Source organism: Phoxinus phoxinus, assembly GCF_949152265.1.
Source record: "Phoxinus phoxinus genome assembly, chromosome: 5".
Lineage (NCBI taxonomy): Eukaryota > Metazoa > Chordata > Actinopteri > Cypriniformes > Leuciscidae > Phoxinus > Phoxinus phoxinus.
Genome location: NC_136880.1, coordinates 29,908,948 through 29,930,151, shown reverse-complemented (window position 1 = coordinate 29,930,151; position 21,204 = coordinate 29,908,948). Strand labels below are relative to the sequence as shown.

The 21,204-nt window shown below is 35.3% G+C and overlaps 2 protein-coding genes across 3 annotated transcripts in view; both read left to right on the top strand.

Moving 5' to 3' along the window:
- Positions 1–785: 785 nt before the first annotated feature.
- Positions 786–9,453, top strand: atp6v0b (ATPase H+ transporting V0 subunit b). The gene is made up of 8 exons (XM_079612657.1): positions 786–1,122; positions 1,886–1,934; positions 2,119–2,202; positions 2,501–2,578; positions 2,896–2,965; positions 3,147–3,198; positions 3,305–3,495; positions 7,460–9,453. The coding sequence occupies exons 1-8, from the start codon at positions 1,053–1,055 to the stop codon at positions 7,484–7,486; spliced, it is 621 nt and encodes a 206-aa protein (XP_079468783.1). The 5' UTR covers positions 786–1,052; the 3' UTR covers positions 7,487–9,453.
- A 1,496-nt stretch (positions 9,454–10,949) lies between these two features.
- Positions 10,950–21,204, top strand: part of b4galt2 (UDP-Gal:betaGlcNAc beta 1,4- galactosyltransferase, polypeptide 2) — a 104,988-nt gene continuing 94,733 nt past the window's right edge. Inside the window, exons 1-2 of one of the 2 annotated variants that reach the window (XM_079613299.1) lie at positions 11,030–11,162; positions 11,230–11,342. The gene's annotated coding sequence lies outside the window, so the exon portion shown is untranslated. Of the gene's footprint in view, positions 11,343–21,204 lie in introns of both variants that reach the window. The other variant, XR_013797689.1, reaches the window with a different exon arrangement.

The window sequence follows — 21,204 nt, the reverse complement described above, 5'->3', positions numbered from 1 at the left end:
TTTTTGTTCTTTTTCGTGTTTATTATAGTCCTTCTTATTCTGACTGTTTTACAATCAGTTTTTCCTAAACCTATTTTTTTATATATTTATTTTTAAAAGCCATATCAAATGTCTGAAAATGTACTTTAATATTTTATGAATATTATAATGTTCATATTTTCTCTTCTTCTGACTATTTTTTTATTTGATTGATAGATAGACAGACAGACAGACAGGCAGATATATATATATATATATATATATATATATATATATAGATTATAGATAGATAGATAGATAGATAGATAGATAGATAGATAGATAGATAGATAGATAGATAGATGGATCTAATTAAAATATAGCCTATATATTTTTCCCCCAGACAATTTTATTAGATAGATCTAATTAAAATATAGCCTATATATTTTTCCCCCAGACAATTTTATTAGATAGATCTAATTAAAATATAGCCTATATATTTTCCCCCCAGACAATTTTATATTTATTAGTCTTCTGAAAATGAACAGGACAGAGTTGCCGATGTCTTTTTTTTTATAGACAACGGACAATATATATAAATATATATAAAACAAAATTTATTTATCAGTATGGCAGACAAACGGGCAGTAGGCTACCAAAACAAATGAACTTAGTATGAACTAAGATATTTAAATGAACTAAGATATTTTCTTAGTACAATGTCGCTTAGCAAAGTAACGTTAGCTAAATTCAATGAATATGTTTAAATTATACTTGTTTATATAACGGTTGTTATTAGATAAATCGACAAAGGGAAACCAATATGAGCTGACCGGAGATCAGCGTTTAAGATCAATAAAAGGAAGAGTGACGTTTTGCGTCACGTGCACAGCTCGAGCTCGTCACATGATCAGCTGGTGACTCCTTCCCCTCTGATGGATGCAGGATTTACAGCCTTCGCCACTTCGAAGGACTCACAGGAATCCATTTCTCTTCAAAATACAAGTATCCAACAGAAAATAACATCACAGTAGCTTTAGGTTTATTCGTGGGAGAACCTTTAGAGAGCAAAACTGGCGCTGTTGTTGGAGTGGATGATGAACGGGCACGCAATTTTATACACCGGGGTCACTTTGGCCTTCTGGACGACCATCCTGATTGTCGGTAAGCGCTAATGAGACCTGCTGACATAAGCACATCAATAACACACGCATCTTAATATAATTATCTTTATCTGCTTTATTCGTACGCAGATATCTTTATTATCTTGCTCTGTTTCTCATGTTTATTTAGCTAGTAGAAAGCCATTTTTTGGCTAGCATCAACTGACGTTAGCTGTCATACACTAGCACGACTACGTCAAATAATAATTTAGATATAATTTTAATGGTAATAAAGGCTGTTGTCATAAAACATTGGTGTAAGATCGAGATCTAGTGTGATAGTACCAACCATTTTAAAGGCTGTCATTGAGAAATAACGTTAGACATAAGTTAACGTTAACGTTACACCTGCTCTGATGAGAACGTAAATTATTTTAGCTAACGTTAGAGTTGAAATGTTTGTCTAGTATTTTTATATTCTGTTCTTCTCCACACATGGGCTGGAATCGCACAGGAACAACATTCAACATGTAATATGGTTAAAATAAAATAAAAAAGTAGTTCTAAGGCAGTTAAACAGGATTTTATGACCAAATGAGGAAGATGGCTCTCACATGACTGTGAGCTTTCACACATACCCTCTATGACTCTGAATGGAAAAAGGCTATCCATATTTTGCCGATTATTCCACTAACTTTAGTTTTCTTTTTGGTTTAGATGAAAACTATATCACTTTCATACTTCATCTCTTTCCTACATACTCTGCTTATTTACACGTAACTTAAACACTACTATTAATTTTTTTTCTCTCTCTCTCTCCAAAGGTACTTGCTATACGATTTTTGATCTTGGATTTCGATTTGATATAGCATGGTATGTGTTCAGTAAGACAATCCTTGAATCATTAAAGTATGTTATTGCTAAGCAGACTTTTTTTGTTCACTACAGTAACATTTGTTATATAACTGATCTATCCACATAACTTAATGTAAGACTTGAAGTAAATGAATAAAATGCTTCTTATGATGTCTTGATAACCTAACCTTTTCTGTCACAGGTTTTTAACGGAGACTTCTCCATTTATGTGGGCTAATCTTGGAATTGGCCTGGCCATCTCTCTGTCTGTTGTTGGAGCTGCATGGTGAGACTGTCCATTTCCTCTTTTTAGTTTCACAAAAGCAACAATGGGAAACTTTGACATGTTGTAGTACAGTTGTCCGTATCCTCTTCTGCAGTGCTTAGTTGTAAGAGGTCATAAAAAATAAGTATTCGACTCTTTTTGTCAGTAGCTCACTCACCAAAATATGATCTAATGCAAACGCTTACAGCATGCTCCTTTTGTGGTATATACATATTTAGATATTTGCATGGTGCTAAACAAACAGTCAGTGACATACTTGTATGTAGAAAATGATGTATTTTGTCTTGTGACTCTGCAGGGGGATTTACATCACTGGGTCCAGCATTATTGGTGGTGGAGTCAAAGCCCCTAGAATCAAGACCAAAAATCTTGTCAGGTATATGCAGTGTGCTTAAAGTTTTGAAGTTTTATGTGCAAAGATTCTCTTTTTTTTTTTTTTTTGCCTAATATCCTGATTTAGACACCCTTAGGTACATTAGTTGTCGGGGGGGAAAAAAAGGCTACACTTAAAATGAAGTAAAATTTTGAGGCAAACGTCTCTAAAATATATATATTTTTGGGTCATGCCGCTTTTGTCAGATGAGCCTTTTGTTCTTATGATTCCTTCTGTCTTGTAACTCGGGTTTATTTGCTTGACTAAGGCTTTTTTTGGCTCACATTTGCACTTGGTGACAGTTATTTTTTTCTTTCTAGCATTATCTTTTGTGAAGCTGTTGCCATTTATGGGATCATCATGGCAATTGTCATTAGCAATTTGGCAGAGGTAAGTTATAACTTATTTAATTCTTTGAACACATTGGCTTTAGAGTAAATCTTAAGTTCTAGGTTTAGAAAAGAGAGCAGATGTTTTCCATGAGATTTTTACATCATTTAAATTAGCTGTATTAAATGTACAGTACGATAGTTGTTCTCAACATTGTTTTTGTTTTTTAAATATCATTTAGAACTTCAGTGGCACGACTCCAGAAACTATTGGGGCAAGGAACTACCAAGCAGGTGCATTTTACTTCTAAATCACTTCTCATCTCGAGTAAAATATTTTTCTTTGCTTTTTCTGAGCAACTAAATGAATTTGAATGACACAGTGGTGCTGTTTTTTCAGGCTACTCCATGTTTGGTGCTGGACTCACTGTTGGCTTTTCAAACCTCTTCTGTGGCATCTGTGTTGGCATTGTGGGCAGTGGAGCTGCCCTGGCTGATGCTCAGAATGCCAGCCTCTTTGTCAAGATCCTCATTGTTGAAATTTTCGGCAGTGCCATTGGACTATTTGGAGTGATCGTAGCCATCTTGCAGGCAAGTGTTTTTCTGAAATTACCAATCACGTTTCTTCTCCTGCAATATTTTAAAGGGCACCTATTATGACATTTAAAATGTTCCTAATGTTGTTGTGGGAGTCCCCAACAACAGTTTTACATGCATGCAATGACACAAAACACTTTTGTTTTCGTATAATATGCATTTATTTTTACCTGATTTGCTCACCGACTCCCAAATGATTCGTTTAACGACTCGTTTTTCAAACCCCTCCTCTGCGCGACGCTAATCTGCGTTGATTGGTCAGATGACCCAGCAGTGTTTACAGAGATAATACTTATTTTTAACACGGAGTACAATGATGCTTTTATCAATTAAATTGTATTATAATAATGATTATAGTCCACTGCTTTATAGTTTGTAGTAAAAAACGAAAAATAAGATAAATAATTTAATGTTATGTTAGCGAGCATAGCCCAGAGTTCATATTGTAAAAGCACAATCAGTCTTTGTTTGCGTTAGCCCGATGCATAAACATAACGTTTTTACAAAAAAAAAAAAAAATGCAGTTACGAAAAAATTATTTTATAAAGAATAAAAATTATTAATAACACTTACAGGTTGTGATACGGAGGAGGAAGCTGATGCAAATACACTTGGAACTGAACCTTCCTTCAATATCAGCCGGCTGGCGAATCCAAGTTTGATTGCATTTAAAAAGCAATCGTCTTCAAAATGACGCGAACAAAGCACAAGGCTCGGACTATACTTCTGTGGTATAGTGAATTGTAGCCACTTAGTCTTCAAATGCTCCTCCTTGGGCAGATGGAAAAAGTTTGCTTTTGAGCCGCACTTCAGAACACAGCGTCTCGTCGCCATGACATTTTCCCCTGGCATTGGAGCGCAATAAGTGGGCGTATCGTATTCAAATAACTTGACAAGTTGACGTCATCTAGTCAGAGAAAAAGCTTCGGTCTTCTAACGATTCATAAAAATGACTCAGAGTCAACTCTCACTTTTGAAAGACAATAACTTTATATACGGTGCACTTTCATATTTCAAACTTTGCAGGATGTTTTTGTTCACTTAGATCTATGTTACACACTACATGAAAGGTAAATTTCAAAATTCCATAATAGGTGCCCTTTAAAATAAGCTGTTGTGGTCATTGTTCACTAAATAAAGCATAGCTTTAGTTTTTAATGTTCAAACTAAACTTTTTGGGAACACTTGACAATAAAGTCTCATGTGTTGTTAACATTAGTTAATGTATTAACCAACATGAACTAACAATGAGCAATACATTTATTACTGTCTTTAACAGTATGTTAAACTTGTGCTCTACAAATAAAAACTTGACTTTACTTGTAACTAAAGTTACATTAGTTAACTACTTAACTACTTAACTACTAGTTAACAAGACTGAACAATACTTCTACAGCATTTATTATTAATTAATGTTAATTTCAACATTTACTAATACATTATTAAAATCAAAAGCCATGTGTTAACATTAGACACAACCGTAGTTGATCCTAAGTGCTTTACAATACCATAAAAATAAATCAGAATTTGAGATTAAAATCAAGGATCAAAATCAATCAAAATATATATACAATACATGCATGCATGACGTAGAACACCAGCTTTTTAAAATACATTACTCGAACGCTAGAGAGTAAAAATTAGTCTTTAAACTGGATTTAAAAGTATCCAGGGATGGATAGGCCCTGATGTTCAAAGGTAGACCGTTCCAAAGCTTTGGGGAGACTACAGAGAAAGCTCGATCACCTTTTGATTTACAACGAGATTGAGGGTCGTAACTGTTCACAAGATCTTATTGACCTAGAGGCTGTGTATGGCCTAATAAGATCACAAATATAATCCGGGGCCGAATTGTGCAGTTCCTTGTATGTAAAATTTTTATAGGGAACTAATGCAATGAGACAAGGACAGGGGAGATATGATCCCTTTTCTTAGTTCCTGTTAGCAATCTGGCTGCTGAATTTTGAACTATCTGTAGCCAAGACAGTGCAGATCGAGGGAGTCCAACGTACAAAGAGATACAGTAATCCGATAGAGAGGAAATAAGTGCATGAATCACAATTTGAAAGTCTTTACTTGAAAGAAAGTTTAACTTTTGCTACAAATCTGAGTTGAAAGCAGCTACTCTTTACAACTGCATTTACACACTTGTCAAATTGGAGAAGAGGATCAAAATAGATTTTTTTGCACAATTGTGTAGGTTGTTGCTTCATGAACCTAACTGTATTTTAATGGAGTTGTTGGTAGCAGCAGGACCCAGTAGAAGCACTTATTTTCATTTAGTTGCAGTGAGTTATTTGTCATCCCAGTTTTGATTTCATTAAGGCATGAGAAGAGATGATCTAATGAAAAGTAATTTCCTGGTTTGATTGGAAGATATTGTATAGTATAGATTTGTCAGCGTAACAATGATAATTTATGTTCCGTTTCTTGAATATTGAGCCTAAAGAGGGAGCATGTAGAGGGGAAAACAAAAGAGGGCCAAGAATAGATCCCAGTGGAACACCACAATGGATAGGCTCTGAAGTTAATGACCCGATATTTACAGAGAAGGTCCTCCCCTTTAAGTATGAGGTGAACCACTGTAAAGATTGGCCCTGGACTTCAACAACACACTCAAGTCGTTTCAGAAGAATATTATGATCAATAGTGTCAAATGCGGCACTCAAATCTAAAAGTATCAGGATAGCAGAAGACCCAGATCAATGGACAGCAGAATGTCATTTGTGACCTTCAGCAATGCTGACTCTAAAATGGGTCTAGAATATTAAAAGTATCCAGGTATGAAGTAAACTGTAAGAGTGCAACTTATGTTACATTATTTAGTTACATTGACTTTAGTTATCTAAAGTATGTAACTAATTAAATCTTATTACTAAAGTATTTCCACTTTTTTTTTTGTTATTAAAAATAAATGTATCTGTCAGATACATAAATGTAATGTAAAAAGTTTTAGTCCAGTCCCACTTTTAGCAGCAAATCATGAGCCTTGAATTGTTAGCATGACCTTATCATACTTGGTCAATTGATTTCTACTGACAGCAGAGAATATTAAAGTATTAAACATTTTGAAATCCATGAGGGGGTACTGTATTTAATTTTTTTCAATAGCATATTCTACTTTGAAAGCATTTGGCCTTTATTCATTAATAAATAATGAATGCGAGAACTCAAATTACATTATCTCTTTTCTTTTTTTTTTAACACAGAGTAAGTATTTGTTGTGGCCATTATTTCAAACAAGAATTTAAAGTGAATCATGCAGTTCTATGGACCTGGTCTGATTTTTATTTTTATTTATACTTGTACTGTACCTTTCATGCACAGTTTTATTCTAACAGCACCACTATTATCAAAGCACAGTAGTATTATTGTCATTACACCAATTATTCGTAAATCATTCGTTGTCATCAGATGGCTTGTATTTTGCTTTAAAAAGAGTAAAATGTGCATCGTCCATTCATGGATTATATGTCAATTGACCTTTAGTTTCACTACATTCTTCATGTGAACAAGCCTTTGGTTTACCTAACAGATAAAGTGCTGTCATGAAGCATATTTTCCCCATATGGCTTCCAGCAGGATCATCTTTTGAATTATTTCTCATTAATATCCATCTAGCTACTTAAGACCACCCTCTGGAAAATGAATATTTTATCACCATTTTCAGTCACACACTGTAAATTGATCTGACATGCATACTTGAATTCAGATTGAGATTATTCAGCCACGCTAGAGCAACTCCTATTAAAACTGTCATATCATATGGCATTTGCTTTTGCAATATTGCCTCTAATCATAAGATGTTTTTTGATATAATTTTGATTCATCCATTCAATATTCAGTCTGTTCAGGAGAATTATGTTTTGTGGCCATGAGATATAACATTTTGTTGGTTAACCTAGTTAAAAAAATGTTTACCTGTAAAATCATTAACATTGTTTCTCTTTCTGTTTAGACATCGAAAGTAAAAATGGGAGATTAGATGACTACACGACCTACAGATCAAAGACGCTGTGTTGCTGGTGCAAACAGGAGGTGTAAATACATAGTAAATTATTTAAATGTATTTTCCTTTGTGTCTGTTTTTAACCATCCTTTTCTGAAGATTGAATTATTGTATGTGCACCAATTTGTCTTAAAAGAGTGCATGATGATGTCAAAGGCAGATCTTTGGCGACTCACTTAGTTTGGCATCTCATAATACTGAAGATGGAAATATCACTTAATGTTTTTGGCCATACCTCCATGATGTCATAATATCAAATTTAAACATTAGAATTTTTATTTGAATCAAGAGGTATTTTATTTATTAAAATAGCCTAATGATATAAACGATGACCCTGCAGACAGAAAAGACTGTCAATAGACCCAATGTTCTGGTCTGTTTTGACACACAGGGTGTTATGTTTGTAATCATCTCAAAATTCTATATATAATTCGTTGTGATTGTTCTGTACAGTACAAGAAAAGTGATCAATTGCATTAGTGTGGTTCTTTGCGTTGGATGGCTGTAAATCGTAAAGTATTCTCTTGATCGCTGTATGCAAGAATATTCTTGTATTCGCGTGATGACACCTGGTGTATCCAGCGTGCTTGACCTGATCTCACTCTCATGTGTTGTGTTTTCATGTTGCTACTATGTTGAATTCAAGTAAACGATATCTTTGAGAAAACAGTTATACCAAAACTATGTCAGAAAAGAAAAGAAAAAAGAATACCAGTCTCCAATTGTATTTCTACCGGTGTGGTCCCTCACTTTGTAGGGCTATCTTCAGTTCAACGGAGTTAAAAAGAGGATATAATAATCTGATGCGTGTACATATTAAATGCAGCTGTTTATTTGTGTGTGTGAAGCATGAGGGTGTTTGCCATTCTGTATTTCCCTAGTTGTCTTGTGATTTTTGTTTACTTTTTGTATTCTTTTTTTTCTTTTTTTGGAAGCAAGAAGTGGTCTTTATCCCCTAGGTCCCTGTCGTTACTGTATAATGTCTACAATCACAGCTGGGTGAACGATATGTATCATCAACTTCGCTGTTCAGTTAATTCTGTAAATGATAGTCCAGGAAGTTCATAGCAGAACAGCACAGCAAACAGCTGTTTAATTGGTTACAGACCTTAGATTCCATATTTATATTTACGCAAATAAAAACCAGGTTGTAGGTTTTTACTGTATTTTAAGATCTCATTTTCACAACCAAATTTTTCGTCCACTTGAAATGTTTTAAAAAGACGTACTTTTAGTTTTGCATCGGCTGAAATATTTGCAGTACAACAACCCATTTATTCCTCACAGCCTTACTTTCACTCACGTAAAATGAAATTGGTGTTTTCCCTTTGCTAAGGTCCATGGGTTATTGAATTCTAACAGTATACCACTGGTTATAACAATGATCAAACTTGTAAGATCAGTTGACCTTTTTTTTTAGCTATACTTGGATGCTTTTCTGTCTATGATGTGTTTGTGAATTGGAGGTACATACTAAACAAGATTTTACTAACCGCTGAATGTCCAAAATCAACTTCTGTTAATTGTCTGTTGTTTAAGTTCTAATCAATCAAACTGCATACCCCATCTGTACAGCACTGTAGACTTGTGAATCACTTCAAGTCTGGTGAACTTCTGTTATGTTTTGCACCCTCATTCTTTACCTGCAAGTGTTTCTTTTAAAACATTCCAACTTAGAGCTGGCTGTAATGATTCAGTGGTTCAACCCACTCCTGGGATCACACTGCGAGGCTGCTTTAGGTCTCATTATAGTGTGGCTTCCGGGACCTGGATTGGCTGTCTGTGGTCTAGTGGTTCAGGAGTTGACCTTTTTTTCCATTTCTCCTGTTTCAGTGATTGTTAAATATGTTAATGTGGTGATTCCATTGTTTTGATGTGTACAAGTGGATCCTCTAGACTTCATAATTGTCCTCTAAGAAATAAAAAAGAAATGTGGAAAAGTTCTACGCCATGTTTTCTGTTTACTGCACAGTATCAGCAGTAGCACTGCATAGCATAACTCAAACACTAGGTTAACAGATGAAATAATTAATTTATATTTTAGTGCTTTACACTATAGATGTGGAACTGCACATCCCATGATTGATCAGCCAATAGAAGTAAACTGACTACCCCCTCATTACCATATGGCAGGAGGAAATATACTACTATTCAAATGTTTGGGGTTGGTATGATTATTATTATTATTTTTTAAAGAAGTCTCTTGCTCACCAGGGCTGCATTTATTTGATTAGAATACAGCAATAAAAGTAATATTATGAAATATTGTTATTCTTCTGATTGCAAAGCTGAATTTTCAGCATCATTACTCCAGTCTTCAGTGTCACATGATTCGAACATTATTATCATTATAAGATATTATTGATAAATTACATGATCAATTATTTTATGTTAATATTGAATCAAAATCTCACATATTTTATAAAACATATTTTGTGAATTCTGTGCTCCAAACTAAAATATTAACATAGTTTAGCTATAGCTGTTGCGGAAACAAGTAAACACAAAACCATACTGACACACTGACTTACATGATGATGTATCTTGCCTAAAGTCATCTTGCCTATAGAAGTGTGTGTGTGTGTGTGAATATATATATATATATATATATATATGGCACATGTGTTTTATATGTTGTCTTTTTACAGAATTAATAATGATTTTATATTTTGATATGGTTATATTTTAAAATGTTTGCCGTTTCTTCAAAATCTGTCAACTAGCCCTGGTCTCCCCTAAATCAAAAAAAATATATATTATCAATATATACATATTATATTTAAAGATATAAATACAAATAAAAAATACAATATCAAAATATCATGCTTTGGAAATTGCCGATGTATACAACTAAACATTATTTTGCAATGCCTGATTTACTAAACGCAGCATTAGCGATCAGGTGACTACTTTAAATATCCACCAGATGGCGCCAACGTTTCATGGCTTTCGTTTATTTAGCAGGTGCATCGCTTGTCACAGTTTCTGCTGCTTATTGCTATATATCTATATACATAGCAACCATTTAAGAAACATACAAGTAGAGTGAGCTTCACCTGTCAACCGTGATTGTAGTAAGAGAGAAACATTTAATTCTTGACTGAACTGCAATGAACACGTTTGGCTAAAGAATGGACCACGATGGATGTTTGATTCGCTCGCTCTCAAAATCATGCTCGTGTGAAACTGCTTAAAATTGGAAAAAGAGCTGCTACAATGACAAAGATGCTTCCAAATAAAAACTAAATAGTACATGTGAGTTTCAACCCAGGCACACACAAAAAAGAAAGAATTCCAAAACAAAACAGTACAGGGATGGCTCGACACCTAGCGAGGAGATATGAACTGCGCCCTCTTGCGGTGAATAAGCAGACCTCCGATTGAGCCTTCCGAGTCTCCGTACTAAAGAAAACCTGCCTCCCTATTCCTTTATTCGCACACCCATCATCTCCTCGCAAAAAAAACACAGAACGGGCAAATGAAAATACAGGGCAAAACATTCAGTCTCATCACTGGAGTGTACGCTATTGTTAAGGGCTCTGAACAACATGGAGAAATATAATGTTCCTGCAATATGGCATAATCCTTTCATCAGTGTGCATTTCTTTCCGAAAAATGAATTAATCGGCGTTATCTGCAGAAAGAAATAACGGTATCCGGCAAGTAACTCCCTCCTTTTTATGTGGATATTATGATCAAACTAACTGTATTTCACACAGATGACACATTTATGGCTGAAACTGACAGTTCTTCCGAAATAGACAGTCAGCTGAAGTGAACAAACAAAGATGAATCCCTTTTAGAGGAGCTCCCTGGCTTGCAAAGGAATAAGGTAAGCAATTGCATGTTTGTGTTTATGTTTTGCAAATATGAAACATTTTAATCTCTGCACGACTTCCTTTGAACGATGCTCTTTGTTTCCCCTTAATATCACATGCTATCTTTATTGCCTGCCATCTTGATCAAGGCGTACATATATTCAACATAGAGATGCTACCTATACAATCTTAACTCTTGGCCAGATCACTCTACCACAAAATAGTCTTTTTCATCGAAATGCACATTTCAGCTCCTCCCAGCAGCAGAGTCGAGTATAAGCAGAGGGATGATGCTGTGTAATGGTACCCACAGCATCCATGGACAGCATCTTGCCCTGTGTCTCAGGATAGGAAGCTGGCAGGACATGTGTGGCTTTGTGGCCGAAGATCTGAGAGTGTGTGGAGAAGAATTTAGAGTAACACTCTGTATGAAGCCTGGATGTTTAATGAATCATAATGATATTTTAATGCATTCGTAATGACTTACAATGCATCTTTAAATCACTGTAGATTTCCTTATTAATAACAAACACAATGATAAGACTTAGCCTACATATACAAGGTTATACCTTCAAAGAGTGATTTCAAATATGGTTAAAGCCACATTTCATGTCTATACTCATTCTTAAGCATGAATAGGTACATTTTAATATCTATAATATTTGGAAACCATCTTTTATGAACAATAACGGATCACATTTTTATCATAATGCATGATGTTAACAGACTTCACAAAGTGTTTCTGAATATTGTGTAGTAAGCTTTATAGAATCTTTACAAAAGTGTGGCATATATTCAACATTTTTCTATTAACCTTTTGATTAGTAAATTATTAATGAGAGCACATCATGGCACTTAAGTCTCAGGGCAACCGCTGTTTATGGGGTCCAATTAACATGCTGCTGTCTTCCCTTTTTATTTAATCGGTGATTGCAGTATATCTTGTTCATTTCACAAATTGTGATACTTTCTTAAACAGTTCCATTTTTAAAAACATCACGTTTGCTCAATGTCAGCTCATACTTTTGTTTTGTTGTGGAGGTTTATATGGCTGTTTGCTTCACTTGCAAACAATCTTTTTCTCTTTCTTTAACCTTTTTTTCCTCTTTATCAAGACTATTTTCTGCTGAATATCTCCCATCCTGTATGTTAGTCAATCCGTAACAATAACACACACTAGTCAGTAAGGACCGAAGTTTTAGCAAACTAACAAGTTTTGCTCACATGCTTGTGTATAAAAACATTATCTTTAGATCCTGCTCTGAATATCTTGTCCGGCTTATATATTGGTGCTGTCAAATCGATTAATCACAATTATTTGCATCTAACATAACATTTTTTGTTTATATTATTTAAGTGTGTGTGTGTGTGTGTGTGTGTGTGTGTGTGTGTGTGTGTGTGTGTGTGTGTGTGTGTGTGTGTGTGTGTTTTATATATATAAAAATTCAGATTTTTCTTTCTACTCTACACAGAGTAAAATATTAAACTGGCATAGACAATTAATTCTGATTATTCTGAGGCTACTCCTGTTGTTTTATCCTGTTTTAACAGTGGTGTGATTGTGAACACGAACATGACTGGATGGAAAGTTAAATAGGGTGTCAATTTGAGTGTTAGCTGTTCTCATTTACAGTCAGTCACTTCTGTTGTCTACTATATGGTCCATTAGTTCTCGTCGGTTCCTACAAGTGACTTTTTCTCAGCGTCTGTATCTGTTCCTCTCATTCACCCACACAGTCTGCTTTTTAAGCTCTTTCTACAGCACGATATCCGAGAGGCCCATGGGCAGATTGTCCAGTGGTCCATTTTTACAGTTTGTTTTAAACAGGAGCTGCTCTGTTTGGCTAATCTGCCTGCATCCACCAGATAAATGGCCTTTCAAGTCTGCTGCGGCCCATGAGTTCCTTTCCTTATATGATGGGAATGGTTTTGATGGGAAATTAGGGATCAATGTGTATTGTGCTTTGCTGAACAGATACACGAGGCACGTCTATAGAGCGAAACCATTGGGTGTTGGGATTTGTTGTCATGGGAACAGTGAGACCCGTAACACTAAGGTGGCATGAAGTGGACAGCTTTGTTTTGTACACTGGCTTTTGTCTCTTCCTCAGCAACAGTTTAAAGTTCATTTTTCTGAACTCATGAGCGTGAAAATAACAAATTATTTATGATATCAGACAAGTCTGGTTGTGCCCTGGAGTACAGAATGTGTTTGTCGGTTGTTGTTTATTTCTTGGGGAGTTGCAAGGGTATTTAGGTGAATGGGGATAATCATGTCTAAGTCTATCCAGATGCCAACTTGGAGGTCCGTCCAAACGAAGGCTTCAGCTGCGGCGGTTTAATTTGTCTCTTGGCTCTGAGTAGAGTGAGCAGCTGGACTTGAGGCAGGCAAAAGCTGGGGCCGCGGTCTGTGGAGCTCACACGCTAACAGAGCTGGAGCGCAGCCACCAAAGCCTTTCTTCTGCTTGTTTGTGTGCTGTGGTATGAACTGTGTATTGAGACAATGCCGTGTAATTAGCCGTCCGGGTTCACATTTTTCTCAGGGAATGTCTCTGCAATGGCTTACCTTTGTGATGTTCAGAATTAGATACATTTCAAACTCTGAAAGAGAAAAAGGACTGGATTACATAACTGCCTGGTGTTCACATAAGGCTGCTGAAATGTTGTCTTGCTTGAGTTATAGCCTTAAAGGAATAGTCCGGGTTCAATATAAGTTAAGCTCAAACGGATGCGTGTGTTTGTGCCATAATGAAAAAAATCATTCTGACTCATCTCTAGATTTCTCTAGGATATACATTTTGGAGGATTTATCAAGAAATAAATTGTTAACTAAAAATTTTTGTTATTGTTAACTAAATAAATTTTTTTTTTTTCGTTAGTCGAAATAAAGCTTAAAGGGTTAGTTCACCCAAAAATGAAAATAATGTCATTAATGACTCGCCCTCATGTCGTTCTAAGCCCGTAAGACCTCCGTTCATCTTCGGAACACAGTTTAAGATATTTTAGATTTAGTCCGAGAGCTTTCTGTCCCTCCATTGAAGCTGTATATACAGTATACTGTCCATGTCCATAAAGGTAAAAAAAAACATCATCAAAGTAGTCCATGTGACATCAGTGGGTTAGTTAGAAGTTTTTGAAGCATCGAAAATACTTTTTGGTCCAAAAATAACACAAAATAAGACTTTATTCAGCATTGTATTCTCTCCCGGGTCTGTTGTCAATCCTTCACAGTTACGCTGATGGCGTAAGATGCTGATGACGTGTTATCTGGTGCGCCCGAGCTTCATTTATAGACTGAGGGAAACGCACGCTGTAAAAGTGTCTCATCCGCGACATGCACATTTACGCACCATTAAAAAAATGATATCCACGCAAACAATGTAGAATAGCTTGAATATAGCGTGCGTCTCCCTCAGACTGTAAACGAAGCTCGGGCGCACCAGATAACACGTCATCAGCGTCTTACGTCAGCAGCGTCACTGCGGAGTCCTGAACGCAGATTCACAACAGACCCGGGAGAGAATACAATGCTGAATAAAGTCTTATTTTGTGTTATTTTTGGACCAAAAAGTATTTTCGATGCTTCAAAAACTTCTAACTAACCCACTGATGTCACATGGACTACTTTGATGATGTTTTTTTTACCTTTATGGACATGGACAGTATACTGTATATACAGTTTCAATGGACGGACAGAAATCTCTCGGACTAAATCTAAAATATCTTAAACTGTGTTCCGAAGATGAACGGAGGTCTTACGGGCTTAGAACGACATGAGGGTGAGTCATTAATGACATTATTTTCATTTTTGGGTGAACTAACCCTTTAAATAAAATATAAATATTAGATGCAAATTAAAATAAGTAATACTAGGTAAAAGCATGTTACACTTACGGTAACACTTTACAAAAAGGTTTCATTAGTTAACTACTTTAGTTAATATGAACTAAGAATGAACATTACTTCTACAGCATTTATTAATCTTAATTGATGTTCATTTCAACATTTATTAATACATTATTCAAATCAAAAGTTAATTTAGCAAAAGGTATTTGTTAACATTAGTTAATTCACTGTGAACTACCATGAACAAACAATGAATGACTGTACTTTAATTAACTAACATTAATAAAGATTAATAAATACAGTATTGCTCATTGTTAATGTTAACAAATGAGATCTTACTTACCCTACCTTAAGTGTTACCAAAATTACAGGGGGAAAAAAAGAAAGATAATTCAAAATATGAATAAATACTATAATAGTATATAAAAAAACGGATGTAAATCTTACAATTTTATAAAAGCTTGTTTAGTATCTGAGCTGTAAAGTTGTTATAATTCTTCTGGTTATTTTAGGGGTTTAGGTATTGTGTTGTCGAGGCAATAAAGATGTTAAATTGAATATATCTGTTTCACTAAAAAAGATTAGTACGCTTCTTTTTTTTACACTAAAAAAACGTTAGCTACTTCTTGTGGCTATATTATTGGCACAGGGAATATTTTAAATGAACATTTATGGATTGCCTCCTTTTACTTCCAGTGTAAGTGCCTCACTGTTACCAAAGTCCCTTTAAAGGGGTCATGACATGTTTTTTTTTATTTTATTATTATGTTCCCTTAGGTGCAATTATAGTATTACTATAGTTTTTTTACAAAAAACTTTTAAAATGTAGTGATTTATGACCTTTTCCCACCCTGTTTCTCATCCTCTGATTCAAACAGTCTGTTTTGGGGGTGTTTCCCCTTTAAGAGTTCAGTGTTACCGCCCACTGTTATGATTGGCTAACGTCAGTGCCTATGCATCAATTATTAACGCCCCCAGCCAGAACGTTTGCGGATTCAGCGTATTTAAAAAGTAGTTTAAAGTTTTAAATACATTACTTACAGTTTGCGTCGTCGTTGTTGAGCCCAGAATAGTCAAATAGCCCATTGCCAGCAAAGCCAGCATCATATTGGGATTTTTTCTCAAAACAGTCATCCTTCAAATGTATAGAACAAACGCTTAAACTAACACTGCCGTGACTGGGACGTCAGCAAAAATTAAAGTGCATCCATTTTTCCCTGACGACTGGATCTTTCGCAGCGTATTCAAAGATGTTGTTTGTCCACAGCCAGGAACAGCACATCTGCGTGGCATCGTAATTTCCCTGTACACAGACCCACTCGCTGTCCGTCGACTGAACGCTTGTGAGGCGCGCAGCGCGCGGGCGCGACAATGATTCGAAATGAGCATAGTTACCTTGCGCTTTAAGTGTAGTTGTCTTGTGCTGGAGGCGGTCTGTATGCAAACGCTGGTACGTCACTTCGTACCGTGACGTCACTTCTTACCATGGATCCAGAACGAGCTGTATTTAGAGCTTGATTAAATAAATGATTCGTTTATAATGGGGAGGACGTCTTAAGCTATGAAACTTGCAGGACGTTTTAATGGTACAAAGACCTCTTATATACCAAAAGATCAAGGCAAATTTGGTTTCTCATGTCATGACCCCTTTAAAGGGATAGTTCACCCAAAAATGAAAAGCCCATGATTTACTCACCCTCAAGTGTAATTAAAAAATGTCGGTGAACTATCCCTTTAAGACTATAAGTCTTTGCTGTAACCCAGATACAAGTTGAAATAAAATGTTTAGGTAATCAACATTATGCTGTAAGTTCTGTCAATTGAACTCAACTTGCATTGAACATGGACTATTCCTTTAATTTGGTTCATCTGCAAAGATTAAATATTACATTGTTCTATTTACAGTAGCCTCCAACTGACATTTTAAAATCATATCTTGATTCTTCTTTCCTTTTTACACCTCCATATTTTCAGACCTCACCTTTTTCTCTTCGCTTATTCAAGCCATTGTAGAGAAGGTAACACAACACAGCACAGGATCTTGAATGTGATGTTTACATCAAAGTAGTGAGTTGAATGTGTTTTGAAAAGTATAGGCTATACTCGTCGTAAGATTGAAAGAGTAGCTGAGTGTGTCTTCAAGCAGAGTACCATTGAATCTGAAATTGATGTCACGTTCGCATCCCACTGAACAGGTGCTGGCCACAGATTTACAGCCAGAGGAAGATGGAAGCCTGCAGGCAGAAAAGCACACTTTTAATGTGGGAAAATCGTCGTAGGTCAAGGAATTTTAGGCATATATTTTCAATATGTGGGCCTTAGCCTCCTACCTCTCAATATGAAGCATCTAATTAAGCTTATTTTAATCTTTAGCGATTAGTGGGTGGGGTTTTCTTCTGGGATGTTTTGCCGAGTCTGACTTTGTAACCCAATTTGAGCTTGACAGCTCTAACTGGTGTATAGCTAAAGCTGCTTGAAGCTTATCCAAAACAACTTCAAATTATGTTTTTCTTTTCCTAATTGATTTAGGGTTCTTCACTAAAGCAGTAATTTAGTTTAGTTTTTCTCTGTGTTTTAGTTGTCCGTGAATGATGCATTGTGAAAGACCTTGTTTTTTTCCCCCACTAGTGTAATTATTATAATGACACTATTTATGTGAAGCAAGCAGCATTTCGTTTGGACTCTGTTCGCGTGAACCATTTTCACAGTGTTATACTTTAGATAGAAGAAGAAAAAAAATTACGTTTAAAAAATACATAATCTTAAATGAATCTCAAAATATTGACAGGATGGAGAACACTTTAGGCTATTAGACATTTTACTTGTCAATACAGTGCTGTTTTCAAGTAACTTATAGGAGTGGAAAGATGCCAGTAACTTTGCTTAACGGAGGTCTTTATGTTCCAGATCCATATATTCCTGTACAGAATATCAATATCTTTGTCTGATTCGTTAAGTTTTCATTAAGAGTCAAAGTAAGAGTTGTAAAAAGTGACCTCCTCTGTCCCTCCAGATTTTAAGAGGATAAAAAGCTCTTTACGTTAATAGAAGTGTGAGTGTTTTATGAAGTGGCATGCAGAGTATGTTGTTTGCAGAGCTGTAGATCACAGGTTTAGGGATGTGTGCCAGCGTGAGGTGAATGGTGTCATGTCCATAGGGAGGCTGGTATTCAGAGTAATGAAATGGTAGCCAGAGGCCAGTGACTCTCAGCTTGACTCTCTTCACCTGCTGCCACATGGGTGTTTATCAACTCTCTGGTCCAGCACGGGTATGACATGTCATGCCACTGACCCCTCTACTTCACATCCATGTGGCAGTGCTGGTAATTGAGTGGATGCAATCCCCTTCTCTTTTTGTCACTGGTTTGTGAAAGTGTAAGCAAGAAAAGGTTTTATGTTTTATTTTATTTTTTTACTCTCTTTTTAGCTAAACCCTAAACATAAACTCCAGCCGCATTCACACCGCCAGCAACTTTGTTGCTGCAAGTCGCTAGTCTCTGTATTGTGAAGTCACTTGTCGGTGTTCCTAGACTGCAAGTCTGGCCATATCTTTAGGAAATGATGCAATATAAAACTAAGGTATTTTTTAAATTTCACGAATTGGACTTAAAATAATTAAAAGTAGCATTCTGCTGTTGGAGAGTGTTGTGATATGAACTACAGCAGTGCACAGTGCAACCATTAACCAGATTAACAATCGATCAATCAACAAATTAAACTCCCCTATACTGTTCAAAATGACTAAAACGTCATTCGAATATAACAAATAATCAATTTTCTTGTCTCTAATCAACATAATGCAGAGGAAACTGTACAATTAACTGGAGCAGTGCTAAACTGTTCACTGCATCATAATTAACAATACGAACTATCAATGTATGAATCAAACTCACTAAGACTGCCAACAGTTTCCCACGCATCAATCAATCAATCAACCAATCAACCAATCAATCAATCATTTTATTTCTAAAGCACATTTAAAAACGACACAAGTTGACCAAAGTGCTTTACAGACCCAACCTTACAAAACATATAGACAAACACACCATAAAACAAAAACAAAAAACACATGTAGGTACCTAAGAACCCAAATCATCAAATAAGAGATAGTTATTCTACCTAGATTTAAAACACTCAATGTAATTACATGATTTAATGTGTAAAGGGAGACTATATTGGTTAATCTACCCGAGTCAAACATTCGTGTAAAAGCATAATTAGAATGGAAACTCCACTTTTAAGTTTAACCGTATTTTCGTTTTCGGTCAAAATGCCTTTTGAATGGGAGTGCATGGGGCACTACAATGAGAGCATCAAAATCGCTATTTTTAAAACATTAAGAAGGCTCGACACAACATTAAACTGTGCTTGAAGTATCACCAGGGGCTCTATACATGAACTCGAGCATTGACTACATTGTTTGTGTACCCAGAGTTTACTAAAAAGATTTTGTACGACTCACTTTATCAGTTAGTGTTTCCGGTGGCTGGAATTTTGTCAGTCAAAAGTAATCGATCTCCGAATGCAACGTAATGAACTGACTCCATATGAGGAAATGTCATGAACTTGTAATTCCAATGAAAAGCATGATCATTTAGACACTTAGCTCATGGTAATTTATATGGAAACAAGCTTTAGGAGCTTTCCATCTTTACTCTCCTCATGTTACGTTACATTCGGAGATCGACTACTTTTGACTGACAAAATTCCAGCCACCGGAAACACTAACTGATAAAGTGAGTGTTTTGATGTTAATATCAAAATTATTAATAGAAATGTTGGAGCACTTAGTGCAATATTAGTGTAGTAGTCTAATAATGCAATTTGAAAAATTATTATGATTTTAAATAAAATCAGTTTGAATTGGAATGGTATTTTGTTGTATACAAGTTTATATCAATGGAGTATTTGTTTATTTATTAAAAAAAGGATCTTTGTCAATACTTTTCAGGCCTTTTGGTGGGTAACATGTCTAAAACGTTCCCTCTTAGGCAACTCATTAGGTTTTGAAACGGAGCATTAGTGATTTTAAGCAGAAAGATTTGGTATATCCACACCTCACTTCATACGTGCCTACATGTGTGATAAGTTTCACATTTCTTTGGTGTGAGATATTGCTTGGCTTGTTATTGGCCTCAGAGTATATTTAAGATACTAAAAGCATGCATGGCAATGTTGAGATATGGTAACACTTTACAATAAGTTTTCATTTGTTAATATTAGTTAACTAGTTAACATGAACTAACAATGAGCAATACTTCTACACCATTTATAGTTAATGGTAATCTCGACATTTACTGTATTTGTAAGCTCAAATTTGCATTTGTTAACATTAGTTAATGCACTGTGAACATTAACATTTTTATTAACTGACATTAACAAAGATTAATAAATGCTGTAAAATATTTAGTTCATTAGTTCATGTTAGTTAATGCATTAACAAATGAGACCTTATTGTAATTTGTTACATGAGTGATTGATTGCCGTTCCATACAAATATGTATTGTGTGAATATTCAGACATTTATGGTGTCCATTTAATGGCAATTCATTTGTAAAAAAAAATGTAGCTAATAAGCAATTACATGAAATGTTCCAGTAAATACTGTTTTGAATGTGGCTGGTTTCATTTTGCTTGTTGGGAATTTTCTACACAGTAGGAAATTAGATGTTTTTAGTGACACCATTTTTTCACATACATATTTTCTGTTATTAAGTCAATGGGTTTGGAGCTGAAATTTCAAACAGTCATCTCCTCAAGCCTAAATCAATTTACAAGTAATTGCACTTAATTTAAAGTTATGCCCCAGTTCTCACGTTGACATCTCCAATATATATAATTTTCTGTGGTGGCAGTCCTCTTCATGGAAGATGATTTCTGATTTGTAAAAGGCTAAACATGGATGAATGTAGTCCTCGATGTTTCGGATATAATTTGCTTGAGAACCTCTGGACATACATTTTTTCTTTGGTTTTATAATTTGGGGTAGGTTTCTTGAAAGTGAAGCATTGGAGAAAACCTTTCTCAGTTG